Source organism: Petromyzon marinus, chromosome 11 (genome assembly GCF_048934315.1).
Source record: "Petromyzon marinus isolate PM22_M1 ecotype Great Lakes invasive population chromosome 11, UKy_Petmar_22M1.pri1.0, whole genome shotgun sequence".
Taxonomy (NCBI): domain Eukaryota; kingdom Metazoa; phylum Chordata; class Hyperoartia; order Petromyzontiformes; family Petromyzontidae; genus Petromyzon; species Petromyzon marinus.
This window is the reverse complement of record NC_133677.1, coordinates 5,354,837-5,374,940: the sequence shown is the minus strand read 5'-3', so window position 1 is coordinate 5,374,940 and position 20,104 is coordinate 5,354,837. Positions and strand designations below refer to the sequence as shown.

Sequence of the window (20,104 nt, the reverse complement as noted above, 5' to 3'; positions counted from 1 at the left end):
CCAGGTTGGCTATGCACAGTGCGAAAGAAGTTCAACATACTTCCACATGTGAGATGTTTTCTTCGTCACGAGGCTAATTGTTGGAATAAATGGGACAGAGAATAGTTAAGAAAGATAGTACAAGCGACAAAGATGGTACAAGTGACATGTGTTCGATGTGACATAATACAAATGTATGGTGAAAGTTACACAGCAGGCTCAAATGTCAGAGGCAGAACAAATGAGACATTACAAATGAGAGAGACATTACCAATAAACTCGAATCATGACTGAAATTGACAGACAATAACATTTTCAAGAAGTTGTGAATCATTACATTGTCATCAGTAGCCATACCTGTTATCCTGTGTTATACGGGTCACATTACTCGTAGGTCATGTAGAAATCCATAACGTACACTTTTCGTATTTAACATCTTGGCTGTGAAACGTATACCTCACCCAGGACCTTGGAGGCAAGGACCTGGCAATCGAGAAGATGTACCTGGTTTGTCAGATCGTGAGGAACGGCTGCATGGATCTGAAGGACAACAACAAAAAGTGTACCATCGGACTGCGACGGCCTTTTGGAGTCGCTGGCAAGAAAAATAACACGCACACTTTTTTTTAATTCATATATTTTTAAATGACATAATTCACATGTTTATTTTTATTCAAATTCCCATATTATGGTTCGCACGGTATGAAGATACTGCAATACATTGTACGATTAAAATTTCACGATAATGGAATACTGAATATCCATTTTGCAATGTTGTTATATTGTGATTATCACTGTTTACTGTTGATACATGTTTTTATCTGCCTGACAAAATATTCGTGGAACAAAAATAAAGTATACAATAATACATTTCAAGAAAATAGCTGATACTTTTTAAATGCGTGTTCTCTAAATATATTTTAGATAAATGTATGGCATGCTGCTTACCAGAGCATGTACATTATAAGTGTGCAGGTTGTAAAGTTACAATCAGAAGACTTATTGGTGGGTTATATTGAGTTGAATACTGTATGTTTTAAGCAAGGAATTAATAGAAAATAAGTTATCAGACACTGATCTTGTAATTATTATATTTTATCATATCTCTTTGGTTATTTCGGTAAAGTCAGGTAGGGAGAAAAATAAAATAAAACAAAAAATGTATTTTATTTTTCTACCTACGTGACTTTACCGAAAGAGCCAAAGAGTACTGGATTCTTGCAGTCACGAGAGCTTCAAATCAATATTTTATCATATCGTTACATTTAATATTGTATTGTATCGTACCATAAAAAAATACCTTGGCAACCCTAGTTAATATGCACGTTTACTCAGTTATAGCTCTTTTTCTCGTTTGTGTTACGCAGTGATGGACATTACAGACATAGTAAAGGGAAACATTGAGACCGATGAAGATAAGCAGCACTTCTTTCCATTCCACCAGTACGTATGATGAAAAGGTTGCTCGTGATTTGCCTGGCATGAAGCTTAATTGGAGGACGCACTCCCTGCTTTGGTCTCCCGCTGGGCAAATTGCAGGAGCAGAACCGTTACTGCAGGCAGTGCGACTCCACTCTCTTCAGCCAACCGCATGAGACAGACGAGCTTTACTTTAGATCTATATATAGGTGACATTTATTGTCACGGACTAATCTGTGCTTCTCGTGATGTCAGTTGCACGGTGACGCAGTCGTTTGGCAGACTGCGCTATGAACACCGCCGACCTGAGTTGGATTCTCAGCCACGGCTAACGTTAGTAGCGAGTGATATATCTGAAGCGGTCCAGGGCTCTCCGTTTATCAACCCGCGCTGACCAGCACGGTGCATTATGGTCAAACAAACCCCAAGAGGAACGCAGTGTAGAGTTGTGGACTGACAGAGACTTGTGCATTGTTGTATTATTAATCACATATCATGACATGGGGGGAGGCTTTTACCCCACAGTGTCAATTATTATTACATAATCGGAGACGTGTGTGTATTTAAGTTGTATTATGTGATTTTGATGTTTTTCTTTATTTATTTAAACCAGGGTGACTGCAGAAAATGACTTTCTTCAAAACATCATAAACAAGGCCATTTCTGGCAAAGAAGTGAACGCCAAAGGCCTCGGTAATGCATTCTGTACAGTATGGCACTTGATTGTTAAAGTTTGATTTATGATTACTCCGCTATACAGCAAAGCTATTTCATTTTGCAGCCATTATATATTTAACATATGTAAGGGAATGCTGCTGTGGTGTCAATAGTTAGCACTCTCGTGGGCAGAGTTTGCAGGAGGGGGGGGGGGCACGGGAGGGCAATGTCCCTCACAAACTGGGCATCTTTATTAATTTATTTTCAGTAGTTTACTATTAAGATACAAATCAAATTAATTATATGCACCCCGCGATTCCTAATGTGAGGGACAAAGCAAACCCCTGCCCCCACCCCCAAATATATAAGTCAAACTCCGCCTATGAGCACGCTGGACTTGCAATCCAGAGGTCAGCTATTAGATTCAATTTCCCGGCGTGGCAGTTGAAACAATGGGGCAGGTTTCTTAAATCCCAATCCCCCCCATCTCTGTACCCCTCGCAGTATGAACACTGGAACAGCACGAGAATATGTATTGGAAGGTCACGTGTGGCGGGGGTAAAGTGTGGGTGCTCCCACGTCTTCTAATATAGCTGGCCAGCATGGAAGAGTAGGCCAAATACCCTCGGGAATGGCTCTATAGAGCTCTTCCTCATGCTGTGAGCCTGCAGCATGATGGGAGCAAGCAATTGCAGAGGGCTGCTCCTTCAGTGCTTGCATCCGCAACATGTTTAAAAATGCATTTTATGTTTTTACAGTTATCGAGTTATGAGAGAGGTGAGTCACGTGAGAGCAACGTGAATTATAAACGTTTTCAATGAAGCGTAAATAATGTAACATTGTGTAAAATTTCCAACAAGGACTCTGGGTGTCCATGAAGATGCTGAATGGGGACATCAAACAGGTGAAGAAAGATTTTCCTCACCTGATCGATCGTTCCACGGCCATCGCTCGCAAGATGGGATTTCCTGAGATCATCATGCCCGGTTTGTCTTCAGCTCGGCTTTTGTGCAGTACTTGTAGACAGAAGTAAAAAAAAAAACCTCCCACGTTCTTAATGCATAAAATAATTTAAAAAAGGTATCCAGGAGAGCCACACTGAGTTGTAGGACCCTTTTTTCGGGAGGGTCCTGCATTGGGGTTTTTATTTTAAGATGTTTTCAGCCATGTAGTGATGAGTGTTTGTCATACAAGTGGCAGGAAACCAGAGCACCCGGAGGAAAACTCACACTGGCGAGGGTGCAACACTCTATCCTCATACAGATGGCAATAGATGGTGATTAGACCGCCTGCAGTACTGCCATCTGCTGGCGAGCCAGGATATGGTTCCTCGATGGGCACGGGAAGGGAGTTTCGTGACACTTGTGTGATGACCAACCCTTGCTGCTTTCCACAGTGCTGGATTACAGGCATGCACGACCACCTGATTAATTATAGTCTATTAATTGTCCTTCTTGTTTCCCTCATGTTAAAACAATACCGTATGCTACGTACGTATTATAAGATGCACCTTATCCCCTCTCCCCCCCCCTCCATGAATTTTAATCAAAGTTGGGGGTGTGTTTTATGGTTGAAATGTGTGACACAGAGCGCATGTTATAGGTGCGTCTTCCTTCCTGGCGCTTCTTATAATCATTCAGAGAATAGAGTATATTGGGCAAATATACCTTCAGTGTTATGGTGATATGGTAAGAACGCTTTTGCAACCAAAAATTAATGTCGGCACCAAGGTCTTATCACTTTCTGGCTGTTCTCCCATTGTATAATTCTTTACAATACACCCAGCTAAGACGATGTAGACAAGGACTTGTAAGCACACGGCATTAATAATCCAGTGCTGAACGTAATGCAAATATGAATACACACTACATCACCGTGGAGTGGATGTTGATAATATGTTCTTATCTACACTGGGTGCTTATCCTGCTTCATTTGTTTTGTTTGCTCCTGGTTTCCCTAACCATTAATGTATCATCCATGCCATTCCCCCCACCCCCCAGCCGTTTTACATACATATTGAACACCGGTCCATTTGCAGAGCTACTGTTTTTAAAATGACAAAGCAAACGAGTGTTCCTGTGCCCATCCTTGCTATTTACCTCCAGGCGATGTGAGGAATGACGTGTACATCACGCTCGTTCAGGGAGAGTTTGACAAGGGCTCCAGCAAAACCACACAGAAGAATGTGGAGGTTACGATGGTCGTGTGCGATGACACTGGAAAAATCCTGGAAGTGAGTGTTAACATGCCCGCAATTTTTTATTACATTTTAATAAAATGCAGATTATTTTTTCTGCTAAGTGCACCTCGTTTTTTTAAAATATATATGCACATACACACACCACAGTGGTTCAAAAAAATGTTGACACTTACATGGGACTTTCGTTTCTAATGGAAAAAGAACGGATAATGCACTGTAACATGATAACACATGTATGTTAATAGCTTCAAAAAGTCAAGGAGTCTCCACTTGTTCACCATCATTGTCAACACATGCCTGAAATCCTCTGCAGGTGGTTTCTGCAGCCCGGAGGCAGATTTCTTGTGGTATTGTTGCAAATTCTCAGAAGTGTTAACATTTGTTTTTGAAGCACTCTGTATATATATACACACAGCAGAATTTGGATATTATAAGCACATCCCTTGGGAGCAGGGACGGATTAAGGCACGGGCCTTCGGGGCTGTAGCCCAGGGGCCTCTGCCCGCTGGAGGGCCTCCAGAGATGAAGTGAAAAGTTATTTCATTTGTGAATGCTGAATTTTATTTGTTGTCAGCCTTGCAAAAATACATTTTATATTTCTTTAACTTTGATTTCCTTTTGAAAATATTACTGGGGGGCCTCACAGTACCTTTAGGCCAGTTGCTTACAAAATCTTAATCCGACCCTGCTTGGGAGCAAGTACATCTGTGCATATACACAAAGTAGTGTGCTTGTATCAAAAGTTGTCCTTTGCCTCCCCCCCCCCACAAATATAATCTAATGATGTGTTGCTTGTATCAGAACAGTGTGCTCGTGTGTATTGGTCTTGTGTTGGCCGATTTATTCCAATTCGTCTCATACCGTGAGACAAAGATTCCTTTTGGAAAACTCACGGACCGATCGATGTACTCCCCATGCGTCAGAGACCGGCCGTGGAAGATGTTTGTTCGTGGTTCGTGAAACCGAATATGAAGATAAACAAACCTAAGTTATACGTAACAACTTGAAAACAAAAATATCAAACCATGCACGAAAAGCGCCCAGCCTTTATGCATTTCGGAATAACCATCAGCATCTCCTGAATAAGTACATTGTGGTCTCGGGCCACCATCAAATAACTTTGAGTAAATGTGACCGACTGACAGCTGAAACTGCAACTTGTGCTCTTTATAGTTGTTTTCATACCTTATATTTTTGTTACCTACAGTATACAGTGGTACATTATTATGCTGTAATTCATTAGTTTTTTGCTCATCAATAAGCAGAAAGCTACGTTTTGAATATTTCCACATTTGCTTTCAAAGGTAATTAATGTAAATATTTGCATTTTTTTAATGTATTCTCATATTTAGAACGTTATTTGGATTGGTGCTGGTGATCAGCCCATTACAGAATACAAGTCAATTGTATATTACCAAGTGAAGCAACCCAAGTGGTTTGAGACTGTCAAGGTAGGAAGAATGAGTGTTTTCTGTATATATCTAAATCAGCTCAAGCCTCCCATTAATCACGTGACTTCTGTGTGGTCACCCCCACTCTGAATTCCTCCCTTATCCCTGCCTCCTGTGAAAACAGACGCTCCTCCATGCAGCGTGGAGGCCCTCTTGTAGCCTCTACCTCCCTATCCTCATGCTAACCATGTGCTTCCCACGTTGTTCCATTCTTTTTCCATCAATTTGCTCATATTTCCCATTCTCTCTTCCCTTTTCGCATTTCCCTTTTCTCTTTCCTTTTCCATGCATTACATCCCGTGGTGTGCCGTGGGTAAAAAAAAAAAGTTGCAAGTGCATAACATTTGCACGTTTAATGTTTCTATCGTTATTACAATCCACTTCTAAAATCACAACGGTCGGTGATGTGGCCGAGCGGCAGTGCGCTTTGCCGCTTGTTGCCGAGTTTTCCGCTTTGAGCCCAGCAGCTGCCGCGGTGCTATATACGGCGTGAAAGAAGTTCAACGTACACGCATACGTGCATGGTTAACGCTGCATTTGTATGAACCAAACAATTACGCGCCGCCTGGACGTTGATCATCATGTGTCACGGTCCAACTCTGAAAACTTTCCATTCCCTTCCTCTTTCTTTTCCTCATCCCTCCACTCCTTTCTGTCCCTCCCCTGTAGCCCTTTCGTGACCCCCACGTGACCTCTGTTATGGTCACTCAATCCACGGCCCTTGCAATCTCCATCACTCGATTTTGGTTACCGCTTTAAAGATGTGTAAAGCGCCTTGCGCTAAAGCACTCTATATGAACATCAAATAACATAAGAATTATCCATATTGGGCGAAACCACATTGAAACATCGCTGCCTGTTGTGAATATACTGCAGACTATGTCTATTAGACAAAGTGCATTCGGGGAGAGCCTTGCGCTATGAGAATATCACAAACACCGAATTTGCGAATTATCTGATTTGACATGATCTATTCCAAACATAAATAATCACGACGCAGATTGAGAGTAAAATGAAAATTGTTGCCGATTGTTCGCCAGGTCGCTGTTCCTATCGAAGACGTTTACAGAAGCCACTTGAGATTCACATTCCGTCACCGCTCGTCCCAAGACTGTAAGTGCTGTCTAACACACGACTCGGGGAATTGGAGTTTAACGTCGCTATATTAAACGTTTCACATCTGCCGGGCATTGCATCTCTGTCTGTCCTCGTACACCAACAGCAAAAGACAGAAGTGAAAAAAACTTCGCCATGTGTTTTGTCAAACTGATGCGGCCTGATGGGACTACACTTCAAGATGGAAATCACGATCTCTTCATCTACAAGGTAAACTGTGGGTTACATGTGCACAATGCCCCTACATGAGTGGACACACTCTGTGAGTATAGTGTAGCATTGTGTGTGTTCATATACCCAGTAAGGCATTGCCGAGCCAAGCCGGTGAGCTGGAATTTTAACAGGAGCCGTTTCATGTCACGTCAAGCTTGGTACACTTGTACATCCATGCAATCGTTTATGCATTCAGAATACGTGAACATAGTGTGCTGAATAAAACAGCGGCAGTGCGGACAATGGCGATTGCATTGAAGCAGGGTCTGAAAACATAATCATGAATATAAATAATAATTGAGTCATACATATATATAGTTAAATCGTTACTATTCTAATAATACGTATTATTATCAGTCCTTTGTCAATTGACACCTCAGATTAGCATGGTTGGCTATGTACGGTGTGAAAGAAGTTCCACATACATCCCCACACCATATTGGTTGTTCGGAATATTTTCATCATACTTCCCCACGCCGGTCAAGGCGGGTTGGTGAAGGAGAGGTGCCAAGGGCCAGTTCAGATATTGCTCGCCACTAATGTTAGCCGAGCGTGCGAATCAAAAATGCAGGTCACCAGGGTTTGTAGTGCAGCTAGTAAACCACTCTGCGGCAACGACACCCCATTTATTTTTGTGAACAATTGCGCTTATTAACTCGAAATGATCAGGGCCAGTGTCCCAGCCACCATGCTTGTAAGCGCAGATAACAAAATAACTCAGCACTTTTGTCAATTACACTGCCTTAAAAGGAAACAAATATAATAGGTGCTGATTCAGCAGTCTTATTGACGAATGTCTTGAGTTTTTACTATTTGTGCTTGTGCACCACTTTTGCTTTCAAGCAGATCTATTTCATTTCCCACATACACTGGAAAATCTTGAGACGTGGGAATGGCGTCGAGTGGAGAAAACCATTTGGATGGAGAGAAAGAGTAAGGGCAAAAAGGAGAAGTCTGATTGAACACTCCAGAAAAGGTGTCCATTGGACACACATTGCTGATTGGGCACATGGTCAGAGGTGCAAGCTTGATTAAGGAAGTTCTGGAAGGAATATATTGATGCTGCTTGATCACATGAAGGTAGTTGAGGGGAGGGGGGGATAGAGAGGGTCACGCAGTGAAATGAAGAATAAAGCTCAGGATCAGGATGGAAATGGATGGAGGGAGTTGCCCAGAGACCGGGCAGACGTCACATCTGCAATTTGCCGCTGTATTTGTGCCCCCTGGGGGGCTGTGGATGCAGGGTGACAGCCGGAAAATGGAGGAGGTGAGCGCATACCAGGAGCTGCATTCCACGCGCATGCAGGTGGAGGACAACGTTGCCAGCAAGGCCTGCTCTGGCTCCGGCCTGTCGCTCAGCAGCAAGGACCGCTTTCTCATCTCCACGCTCGTTTGCTCCACCAAGCTCACCCAGAACTGTGAGGGCCAAACTCGGCGTGCGAAAACCAAATGGCCCTACGATTGAATGTTTTTTTAGTTTAATGCAAAGCGACTCATGCGCTACAGCCGCGCAGAAACGTAACGCGAAAAATATAGCAGCAATGGCGGGCAAAGGAGCTTTAAATGAAATATGGAACATAACGTTGATAACTTCTCGTTAAAAATGGCAAATTCTCTTTTAAAGCATTCATAATTTGGCTATAAATATGGCAACTTTAAAAATAGAAAAAAGCAACAGCTGATCATGATACATACATTCGTACATATCAGATTATACATGGTAGTGTGTCAAATAACTGAGAAGAAATAATAAAAGAAATGCGGCATATTCACTTCAAGTGAAAAGGCTAAGTTATATAAATACACTTAATTTAATCTTGCTTAATAAACAAACAGGGGAGGGTGCTTCCGTCACAGATGGTGGGCACAGCTTTGCAGCGCTAAATCTGATTGCTCTGCCACCTGCATTCTCTTGTTTGTGCCAGTGTACTACTGAGCAAACCTGAGCCCTGTAACCAAAGTGAGCCACGAGGTACATGTTGCGTCTGCAACAATGTGAACTCTGCTGTGTTTGTTCTTGGTTCGTGCCGTGCGTTTTGTCGGCACGACGTCGTGACGTTTCTCTGCACGTGCTGGGAGCTTCTTGAGGACTGAATGCAGCACAGCCACGAACAAAGCTGCGTGGGAAAAATATGTTTTTGAAATCTTGCCAGAGTTATTGAATAAATTGCATGGGGATGTGATTTCAAAAGTGATTTCTTGCTCAAATGAGCATTGAGGCAGTACTCATATGCGATTTACATCCTTGAACGTGGTCTAAATTCCACATTCCTGTGGTGGGAGAAAGTCTTTTGATAGGACAACCACTAGTGATTTCCCCACAAAGTAGTACATATTTTATTAATGTGAACAATGATGATGGGCTGAGTCTAATCGCCATCGAGGAATTGAACTCGCAACCTTTTGATTGTGAGCCGCTCACTCTACCGCTGAGCCACCTGGCCGGTTCGCTTACAGGAACAATAAATAATCAAATGGACTGTTCTGAGTGTCTCCTCGTCTCCTCCACTTTGTGTTGACCGACGATGCTGTAGTTGATCTCTTGGGCCTATTGAAATGGCGCTCGAACCCTGCCGAGCTGGAGAAGAATCTGAAGAAGCTCATGAATGTGGATGGAGAAGAAGTTGTAAAGGTAACGTAATTGACGTTTCTTGTATCAGGTGATATAGATTTGGTATGTAACTGCATCGGATTAATTCCCGCCCAATGGTTTAATGCATATGTAATGTCGATTGTTAACTTTCATTTAGTGCTGTGTTAATGGACTGCTGCATGAAGGACTCCACATGCTATGTAAATCATGACTGTTATTGTGTCCATAATTCACCACACTGCTCAATGCTGGTTGGTGGATTGGGGTGCACAGGACTGGTTTAGATATTGCTTGCCACTGATGTATTTTACATCCAGTATGCCAACGGTCACATCACAGAAGCATGTAATGTAAATGCAAATGCATTGTTTTTCAACATATACAGTGTTTTTTTTACAGTTTTTGCAAGACACTCTTGATGCCCTGTTCAACATCACCATGGAGAATTCTGAAAGTGACAAGTACGATGAGCTTGTGTTCGATGCACTGGTAAGAAATTCTAGTCATTGAAATTACCACCCTTGTAAAACTCAGGATCGATATTTCCCTTTTTATAAGACACTAGCGGGAAGTACCCCGCGGTGCCCGGGTCTTAAAAATATTTCAAAACTACTCTTAATAATCTAACAGCAGTGCGTACTGACTGTGGTGGTACCTGCTATGATTACAGCAGTGCATACTGTGGTGGTACCTGCTAGTCATTGAAATTACCACCCTTGTAAAACTCAGGATCGATATTTCCCTTTTTATAAGACACTAGCAGGAAGTACCCCGCGGTGCCCGGGTCTTAAAAATATTTCAAAACTACTCTTAATAATCTAACAGCAGTGCGTACTGACTGTGGTGGTACCTGCTATGATTACAGCAGTGCATACTGTGGTGGTACCTGCTATGATTACAGCAGTGCATACTGTGGTGGTACCTCCTTTCACTGCAGCAATGCATACTGTGGTGGTAACTGCTTTGATTACAGCAGTGCATACCGACTGTGGTGGCACCTGCTATGATTACAGCAGTGCATACCGACTGTGGTGGTACCTGCTATCACTACAGTAGTACATGCTGACTCTATATCAGTATTTATCGACTCTATAGCACAAAGTACTCACCTGACAGTGGCGTGGTGAGGCCTAGTCCCGTGCAAAGCCTCCGGCCTCGCCTAGATTGTCCAGCCGGCCGAGGTGGCACCTTGGCAGGCTGGGGCTGGGCTGCTACCCCTGACCCCCCCAGCCAAGATCTCCCCGGCCGCTCTGCAGTAATATCTACGGCCTATAGTGGTAGCATCTAGCGACTGTATATAGTAGTAACTGAACACATCGGGGGTGGGGGGGGACATCACACAGTGAAGATTTAAGCTCAGCGTTTAGTGTATTTTTACAGCATTTTTAACACGAAAGAAAATGTCCTCCTCCCACCGAAGGCGTGTGACTTGGCATGGGCCGTCCCCCCCCACCAAAGGCGCGTGAGTTGGTATGGTCGTGCACGCGTCATAAATAAATAAAGAGATAGCACACAAAAATCGCACAAAATCGCTAATTAAACTAATTAAAAGTTGACGGATGTGAAAAAGGAATAGCGCTTGCTCACGGCAAGGCTTACGGCGTGGTACCTGGCTATTTTTATTTTACGTAAACCCCACCGTTGGAGGGCCAAGTGCGCGAACACACACAAACCCACACACAAACCCCGACACAAACCCACACACAATATTTGACTTTTATATACATAGAATATCTCACTGTACTGAATATAAGCCACACCACTGTAACATTTATAATTGTTGGTCTTCTAACAGCCTTTTTCCTTCTCCAATTCATATAAGCAACTAGCTTTACTACCCGGCTTCGCCCGAGACTTGGATTCTTGTCTTGGATTAATACACGGCCTACGCGGAGGTTGGGGGGGGGGGATGCGTGACGTCAGCAGGCACGCTGCGTGACGCTGCCGCATGCGGGTGACATCACAGATGTGACGTCACCGCTCACTTGCCGTGCAAAATATATCCATTATTGCCTACCCCCCCCCGCCCCCAAAATTCAAAAGGCTATTTTTATACTTTTTGCATTGTGTATAGTCTGGAAGCTACCCACATGCCAAATTTCAAGTTTATTGCATGTTGGGAAGTATGCTAAACATTTCGAACAGACACATTCACAAATTTTCCATATATATAGATTACCGCTGGCAATATAAAAAAAACGGAAACATTGGATGTAGTGCCCGCTGCTCAGAGTGGTGAGAATTTAAATAATAACAGATCGCATTCACGGGGGAACTGATATCACGTCAATGCACTATCTGCAAGTAGACTATTACCATATATATCATATCTTGGTTATATTGGAATAGTTGTTCAAGCCTGCCACGTGCTGTTTGGAGAAAAACATCTGAAGGGATAATAGTGATATTTTACGATCGGATAGTTTAAAAAAATATAAACTTGTGCAATAACAGTAATCCCATTTTAATCATATTCTTGTAGCTTCTTAAAAATAAATACCTGTCAGTCTTGCAGTCCTGTGCTCAAATGCTATACATTTGTTTAGCACTGGGTTTTAACCCAGCTTTCCCTTGCAAAAGATGCAATGTTGGTTAAATAAAGGCTTTAACACCATTATAGTGCATAACTAAACATTCTACACTGCTTAATTTAAATTAGCAAATGCAAATACGTTTTTAGCTATCACTGCTTCTGTGCTCCCAGAGGTGATTCATTAGTCTCTTCCCAATGTGGTAGCATATATATTTTTTCACCTGGCGCAATGATTTTTCTCCTGCAACCTTGTTTCACCTCTGCAGTGGCTCGGCTCTTGTTAGGAACGGTCCATCTGGTCCATTTTTTTGCCTCAACGCCGCTTGATAAATCGCTTTGTTTACCACAAATCCTTCACTGTGGTCATGCTAGCAGCGAAGATCAAAACCCAACTGCATTCACTAACAACTGTCGCCTGGGTTTATGTATACATGGCTGCCCTGCAGCTGCGCAATGCGACTATTACTCGTGCTTTCCTACAGGGAACACATTCTTAACGGCAGTTTAGCATTTCAACGGATGGAGCCTCATTACCCTTTCCTACGATTAACAAGTGAAACATTTTATAATCCACCTCAAGTGTTTTAATATTTCACAGACGGCGTTAATTGGTAATTGTCTGGCATTGGATGTATAGGTGTGTGCTTTCTATTTACGTTTGTGCAGTATTCATGGCCATGATTATAATTTGACCCACGGTTGAATATCCCTAGCTGGATATGTAATCTTTTAAGGTAAGAATTCGATGTTTACAAAGTACGAGTAGCTCATGTCAGTTGCGTTTATGTCAGTGCCCGATAACATTTAGAATACTTGGCGTTACAGTCTGTCCTTAACGCAGTCACTTCTGTTAAACAATGAGGGAAATTATTGTTTGTGACATATACGTTTTTTGCCCTCTTATTTAAAATCGTGATAACTCTTTGTTTCTCACCGCACAATTAATCTGACATCTGGGCAAGCAACCATGTGTTCGAAATAGAAAATATTCCTTAAAAACACACGTGACAGAAAAAAATGTGATTGCTGGAAGACCTCTTGTGTTTGTAAAATATCTGGCTTTAATATTGTTAGAAGGTGTTGATTTTCAATAAAAGCAAACATCAATATGCCAACGGCCTGCAATTAAACAATACGCGAGATTAAGCATTAAAGCGAGTGTGCAAGTGATAGCGTAGGCCATTGAACCTGTAGGCTATTTATTTAATTAGTGTTTCCCCCTTACAAATAGCCTTTTGCAATCTAGCGCAAATTCATTTAATGTATGTATTTGCCGATAAAATACCGAAACGTAACAGTGATATTGCTCATGTATTATGCAAACCATTTAGATGCGAGATAATTTGGAAATAAATCAGCACCCACCAGCACAGCTTCACAGTGACAGCCTTATAATCGGTGTGTACCAGCGCTTCCTTTTAACTGTTGTAATTTCTCCTTGCAGATTTTCATTATTGGGCTCATCGCAGACAGGAAGTTCCAGCACTTTAACCCAGTGCTGGAGGCGTACATCAGACAACACTTCAGTGCTACCCTGGCGTACGAGTAAGTGTGTACTTCCCCGACTACTCAAAGCATTGAACAGATGGAGCCGAATTTGCTTCCAACAATTGCCAAAAAACGCAACACAATTCATCAATATAATGCTACCCTCAAAGGGGGGGGGGGGAAATATTTGTTGATATATATGTTTGAAAGCAAAAGTTTTGGGAATTGTACAAAACCTCATCTTTTATATATATTTTTTTCCCTTAGGGCAGTGGGTAAATAGCAGTGAGATTTCTCACTGCGGTTTATGAAGAAGGGCTATCTCCAGAAAGATCACCCATTGTACATATTAAAGGCAATGTTAATGTTATTGACAGATGTGTTGAGTTTTTGTTATTTTGTGATTGTGCACTGACTTTTATTTACCGCAGTTTTGTTTCTGGACAAGAATTACAGAAGTGTTGACATATACATGTTCTTTAGTGTGTGTGTGTGAGTAGTCCATGTGGTCTTGCATCAACGATGGAACCCCGTACGTGTTGCTCGTAAAGCAATGAAAGCAAAAGCACACCTCAGTACTTTGCCTGATGCACATCGAGGGCTTAATTTCTCGTGGAATATTTTGGGTCCTTGCGATACTCCCCCGCCTGCACATTGGGGGGAGGGGGAGTATTTCTGGAGCTCAGCCCTGGACAGCTCCCAGCTAATGTTAAGAAATGAAGCCAAGTGCAAGTCCGTGGAGACACTTTGAAGCCATTTATCTTTCCAATAAAGTGTTCCTGAAATGTGGGAAGCACTCAGAGTTAATTTTCAAAGTCGACTTTTATAATTAGGCATGCAATTTTTTTTTTTATGAATTTGTCAATTACAATCGAGTCTTACATTCACAATAGATGCATCCAACTGCGTGGCTTAGAACTTATTTTATATTTATGCAAATTATATGCAAATTATATTCAACTCTGCGTGCATGCAAATGGTACCTTTAGGCTAATCCATCTAATCACTGGGTTGGGGTGGATCATTACATGGCTAGTGTGTATGTCATGATTTAAAATGCCATGGGCTAAGAAGTATAAGCTGATGGTACCCTAATACTTTTTAAACATTTAGGCAAATATAATTCCCAATATGTGAAGTGTTAAAACACTGAATGAACACATTTTTTCTGCTGTGATTATCTTTTAAATGTAAACTTACATACTCTTGAACTTTATGGATATTCTGCTCGAACACAGTGATAGCCGGGACATGTTACATATGGGTGTTTGGCACTGATGCCCGCAAATACACTTAAAAGTGCACTTAAGGTACTGCAAAACGCAGTGATATGCTTCCTGTCAGAGTGCATTGATGTTCGATGCATGATATGGTCAAACATCGTGGAGAGACAGTGTTACAGACACTTTACACCCATCACACGCAACCTGCCAATCAACGAACTGTGGTATACCGATCTTCCTGCTGGATGCAGCATTGTTTTAACTGCCGCGCTGTGAGATTGAAAGAGCGCTGTCTGAATTGTGAAGTCCACTACGCGATCCTTTATGACTTGGTAGAATTCCCTTTGATTGTATGAATATTATAATGGGTGATTATAATTATAACAATAATAATAACACCGTTTTGCCTTTTGTCAATCCACTTCTGGATGAAGGTCTCTCTGTGCCAGTTAGTTTAGCCGAGAATCAAACGCGGGTCGTTGGGGTCAAAGCGCAGTGCGATAACCACTGCACCATCTCTCCACCCACACGATGAATCGTGGTAGAGTGGTTGCATCCAATGGTCAATGTTTGGTTCAGCTGAGACAGAAACGTAATGAAGTTTGTTTTTGCGTTTGATGTATATCGTGCCAAAAGACTGGCGTATGCATTGAGACTGAAAACACATTTTGCCGAAAGGTTATGTTGTCATATGCAAGTTTATTTAAATTGCCCGTTTGATCAGTTTTGCATTATTTTAGACATGCACAAATTACTCGTTTTAAAAGCATCAATGCTATACTTTGAGCTTTGTCATGTAAAAAAAAGTATATATGGATGTTTGTTTTACATTTTTTGTATTAATGCTGTGCAGACCATGATATTATGTTACAGCGGATCCGAATATACGCGTTCACGTTGTTCTTTCGTGAAGGCAGTGTGATTATATGGGTAGACACTTTCATCTGCAGAGAAGTAAATGTCCCTTCGCTATGCGACATCATCATCTCCTAAGCGAAGACGTGTTCGTGCCGCTTCATTTCAGCTTACCTTCCGAGAAACATTATCCTCAGCGCACTCTATTATCATTTATTCACTGTGTCAGGTTTGTTATGAAACTGTCATGTGCCAAAATACAATGAACCTGGCTACAAAAGGTGTTTTGCATAGAATGTAGAGGCATCTTAATCCCGAAAGGAAAAAAAATCCCTTCATATTCCTCGCTGACAAACCAAGCCAGTGTGACATCCAAAGACTGTACGTGGCACATGGCAGGAGGTTTCTGAAAGTTTAATGTCAAAGCTGTCTGATCTATTTCAAATACGAGCCTGATACTCTCGGTTCCAGCCATACAGCATAAAGTCCATAGCATCAACTTTGTTTTAAACTTCTCAAGGAGTTCCATCTGCTCATGAAATCCTCAAACCTCCCAGAGTTGTCGAGATTCATGATTAATGTTGCACAACAGCAGCTGAGTTTAATATTTTAAGATACCGTTGCAGATACCTTAAACTGTGATCACATGAAGATTATATTTTAAATCCTAAAACTACTCGTTTGCCAATTATTGACGTCCTGATGGAATTGACATCTTCCAACATGCCCTAAAGCAAATGCTGAATAGTGCGATGGTCTTCTTTTAGATATCTCAGGGAGTTTCTGCGAAGGCTCCTTTATGTTCATTGTTGAACGTTGTTGTCAGTGTGTCCTAAACTTTCCAACACGGTGCTCTCTGACGTCTACGCGTGTGCAATGTCCGTTCTTCTCAGCCTGCCTATAATATACCCATTTACACATTTCTGGTGGTCAGAGTCAAGGGAGATTAAGAAACCTGCCCATTGTTTCCACTGCTGCCGTGCCTGAAGAACGAACCAGTGACCTCTGGATTGCAACTCCGCTGTAACTCATCATTACACAAGCAGCAGCAGCATGCCACTGGCATATGCCACAATGTTCCTGTACTCTGGTTACGTCCCATCAGAATATATGCCTTCACCTCGGTTCATCGCTCGGCAGGCCGTGTGCAGTGGGTTAAAGTGTGGGTACTCTCACCCCTGCCAAGACGTCGGGCCAGTGTGTACGAGTGGGCCAACTACGCCCTTGGGGATGCTCTCTACAGCTCCATCTAATGGAGGCCCTTTTTGCCAGCGGTGACATGATCAAGCAATTGCAGGGCTGTAGCTTTCCTTTAACGCATTTCTACCATTTAGTTTATATTCTTTTACTTGTGTGAGTATAATGGTGAAAAATAGCATTACCTACTAGGTGTATAATATTTGCTAAATGCATTTGTTAAAATGCTTACGCCACATGCATTCTGCATGGACATATTCATTACTTAGAATGCATACAAACTCTATCAGAAATTTTACTTGAGGTTAATGGTCTAAACGGCAAAGAGGGATTCATATGACTGGGTTAATATATGACTGAGCTGCTGATGTGCACTCTGGGAGAGAATACAATACGGTGAGCCTGTTTCAAAGTGGATTTCGCTCTCTTAACACCACGGTAGCGATACCAAAATTAACATTTGCACGTGTTAATTTGGCTCTTGCAGGAAGCTCACAAAAGTCTTGAAGAGAAAGATCACTGACGGTACCACCATGGAAAACGGAGACCACCTTTTGAAAATCATGAAGGCCTTGGAGTATATTTTCAAGTTCATTGTTGCGTCCAGGATTCTCTTTGGGCAGTAAGTTGGTAGGGCAGCTGTGTAACCATAACAAATCAAACAGAAACTGCTCCCACTTTTCACTAACCTGTAAACTTTTTTTGTTCAGTAATATAGAATGATCATAAAAAAAGACATTTGCTTCGTTAGAAAGGCAACACAGTCTCAATACTTTTTTTCAGCAGGGTCCTGCATTCGGATGTTTGGCCAATTCCAAAAAATATCATTTGACTTTACGTGGGAGGAAGCTAGAGTACTCAAGGAAAACCCCACACAATAAGGGGATAACACTCAAAGCTCTGCACAGTTACACATTCAGGAATCCATATTTGTGCTGCGATATCCTGCTTGCTTCACAGCCAAAGGCTACAACACCTCATGTTCCCACCAAGTCTTGAGATTTGCATTCAAGAGGATCCGGCATTGGGATGTTTTGGCCAGGATCGTTTTAAGCATATTTATATTTTGCTTTATGTGGGAGTAACCTGGGGTACCTGGATAAATCCCGCTTCGGATATGAGGGGAAAATGTACAAAGCTCCACACAGATGGGTTGACAAATCATCTGTATATATGAATGTCTCCTGGCCACCTCGTAACGCAGGAGGTTTATGAGTTTCACCACCAATCTCCTTACCCCCAAAGTGCCGGTTTTAAAACCGTGCACCACAGCTCCACAATGCCGGATAAGAATCGATTCTCGTATCTCTTGCTCTGGCACAATTGTTTGATTGTGATACGATACAGACATCAAAACACGAAATCATTAATTGTACCTTGATGCTGTTGATACTAATCGTAAGCAAACAGTTAATAAGAATCAATTCGTGAACATAATTGCAATTCATGCATCATTTTGCAAATTCTCATCATGAATATAAAAAATCCAACTTTCTGTTTATCGAGTCACGTTCCGAACTTCAATTGTACCCATTCACGGAAGCAACACCGATTTTTCTCTCTGCTAAAATCAGGTCAATCTCATTCTGAAACAAGCCAAAGGTATACCCTGAGTTTCCATGCATTGCACAATATAGAATGAGGGAAACAAGTATTTGATCCCCTGCTGATTTTGTACGTTTGCCCACTGACAAAGAAATTATCAGTCTATAATTTTAAAGGTAGGTTTATTTGAACAGTGAGAGACAGAATAACAACAACAAAATCCAGAAAAACGCATGTCAATAATGTTATAAAATTGATTTCATTTTAATGAGAGAAATAAGAATTTGACCCCTCTGCAAAACATGACTTAGTACTTGGTGGCAAAACCCTTGTTGGCAATCACAGAGGTCAGACGTTTCTTGTAGTTGGCCACCAGGTTTGCACACATCTCAGGAGGGATTTTGTCCCACTCCTCTTTGCAGATCTTCTCCAAGTCATTCATGTTTCGAGGCTGACGTTTGGCAACTCGAACCTTCAGCTCCCTCCACAGATTTTCTATGGGATTAAGGTCTGGAGACTGGCTAGACCACTCCAGGACCTTAATGTGCTTCTTCTTGAGCCACTCCTTTGTTGCCTTGGCCGTGTGTTTTGGGTCATTGTCATGCTGGAATACCCATCCACGACCCATTTTCAATGCCCTGGCTGAGGGAAGGAGGTTCTCACCCAAGAGTTGACGGTACATGGCCCTGTCCATCGTCCCTTTGATGCGGTGAAGTTTTCCTGTCCCCTTAGCAGAAAAACACCCCCAAAGCATAATGTTTCCACCTCCATGTTTGACGGTGGGGATGGTGTTCTTGGGGTCATAGGCAGCATTCCTCCTCCAAACACGGCGAGTTGAGTTGATGCCAAAGAGCTCCATTTTGGTCTCATCTGACCACAACACTTTCGCCCAGTTGTCCTCTGAATCATTCAGATGTTCATTGGCAAACTTCAGACGGGCATGTATATGTGCTTTCTTGAGCAGGGGGACCTTGCGGGCGCTGCAGGATTTCAGTCCTTCACGGCGTAGTGTGTTACCAATTGTTTTCTTGGTGACTATGGTCCCAGCTGCCTTGAGATCATTGACAAGATCCTTCCGTGTAGTTCTGGGCTGATTCCTCACCGTTCTCATGATCATTGCAACGCCACGAGGTGAGATCTTGCATGGAGCCCCAGGCCGAGGGAGATTGACAGTTCTTTTGTGTTTCTTCCATTTGCGAATTATCGCACGAACTATTGTCACCTTATTCTTAGTTTTTTCGGTAAAGTCACGTTGAAGAGAAACAACAAAATAACAAAATATATATAAAACAATAAAAAATCATCTGATGATGACCGTTTGAGTTATGGTCGAAACGTCGTGAGAATTTTTTATTGTTTTATATATATTTTGTTGTTTCTCTTCAACGTGACTTTACCGAAAAAACTAAGAATATGAATTACTGCAGTCACGAAAGCTTTAAATCAAAATTAATTGTCACCTTCTCACCAAACTGCTTGGCAATGGTCTTGTAGCCCATTCCAGCCTTGTGTAGGTCTACAATCTTGTCCCTGACCTCCTGGGAGAGCTCTTTGCTCTTGGCCATGGTGGAGAGTTTGGAATCTGATTGATTGATTGCTTCTGTGGACAGGTGTTTTTTATATAGGTAACAAGCT

The 20,104-nt window shown here is 42.1% G+C and overlaps 1 protein-coding gene across 2 annotated transcripts in view; it reads left to right on the top strand.

The window, feature by feature from the left end:
- The window catches only part of LOC116941304 (dedicator of cytokinesis protein 1-like), a 227,278-nt gene that overhangs the window by 17,749 nt on the left and 189,425 nt on the right, over positions 1 to 20,104 (top strand). For both annotated transcript variants that reach the window (XM_032952216.2, XM_032952215.2), the window contains exons 11-23: positions 445 to 577; positions 1,347 to 1,422; positions 2,012 to 2,091; positions 2,916 to 3,041; positions 4,161 to 4,288; positions 5,608 to 5,706; positions 6,747 to 6,819; positions 6,929 to 7,032; positions 8,279 to 8,453; positions 9,570 to 9,667; positions 10,028 to 10,117; positions 13,606 to 13,706; positions 17,412 to 17,546. In XM_032952216.2, the coding sequence (XP_032808107.1) occupies positions 445 to 577; positions 1,347 to 1,422; positions 2,012 to 2,091; positions 2,916 to 3,041; positions 4,161 to 4,288; positions 5,608 to 5,706; positions 6,747 to 6,819; positions 6,929 to 7,032; positions 8,279 to 8,453; positions 9,570 to 9,667; positions 10,028 to 10,117; positions 13,606 to 13,706; positions 17,412 to 17,546 (1,418 nt within the window). The remainder of the gene's footprint in view (positions 1 to 444; positions 578 to 1,346; positions 1,423 to 2,011; positions 2,092 to 2,915; positions 3,042 to 4,160; positions 4,289 to 5,607; positions 5,707 to 6,746; positions 6,820 to 6,928; positions 7,033 to 8,278; positions 8,454 to 9,569; positions 9,668 to 10,027; positions 10,118 to 13,605; positions 13,707 to 17,411; positions 17,547 to 20,104) is intronic.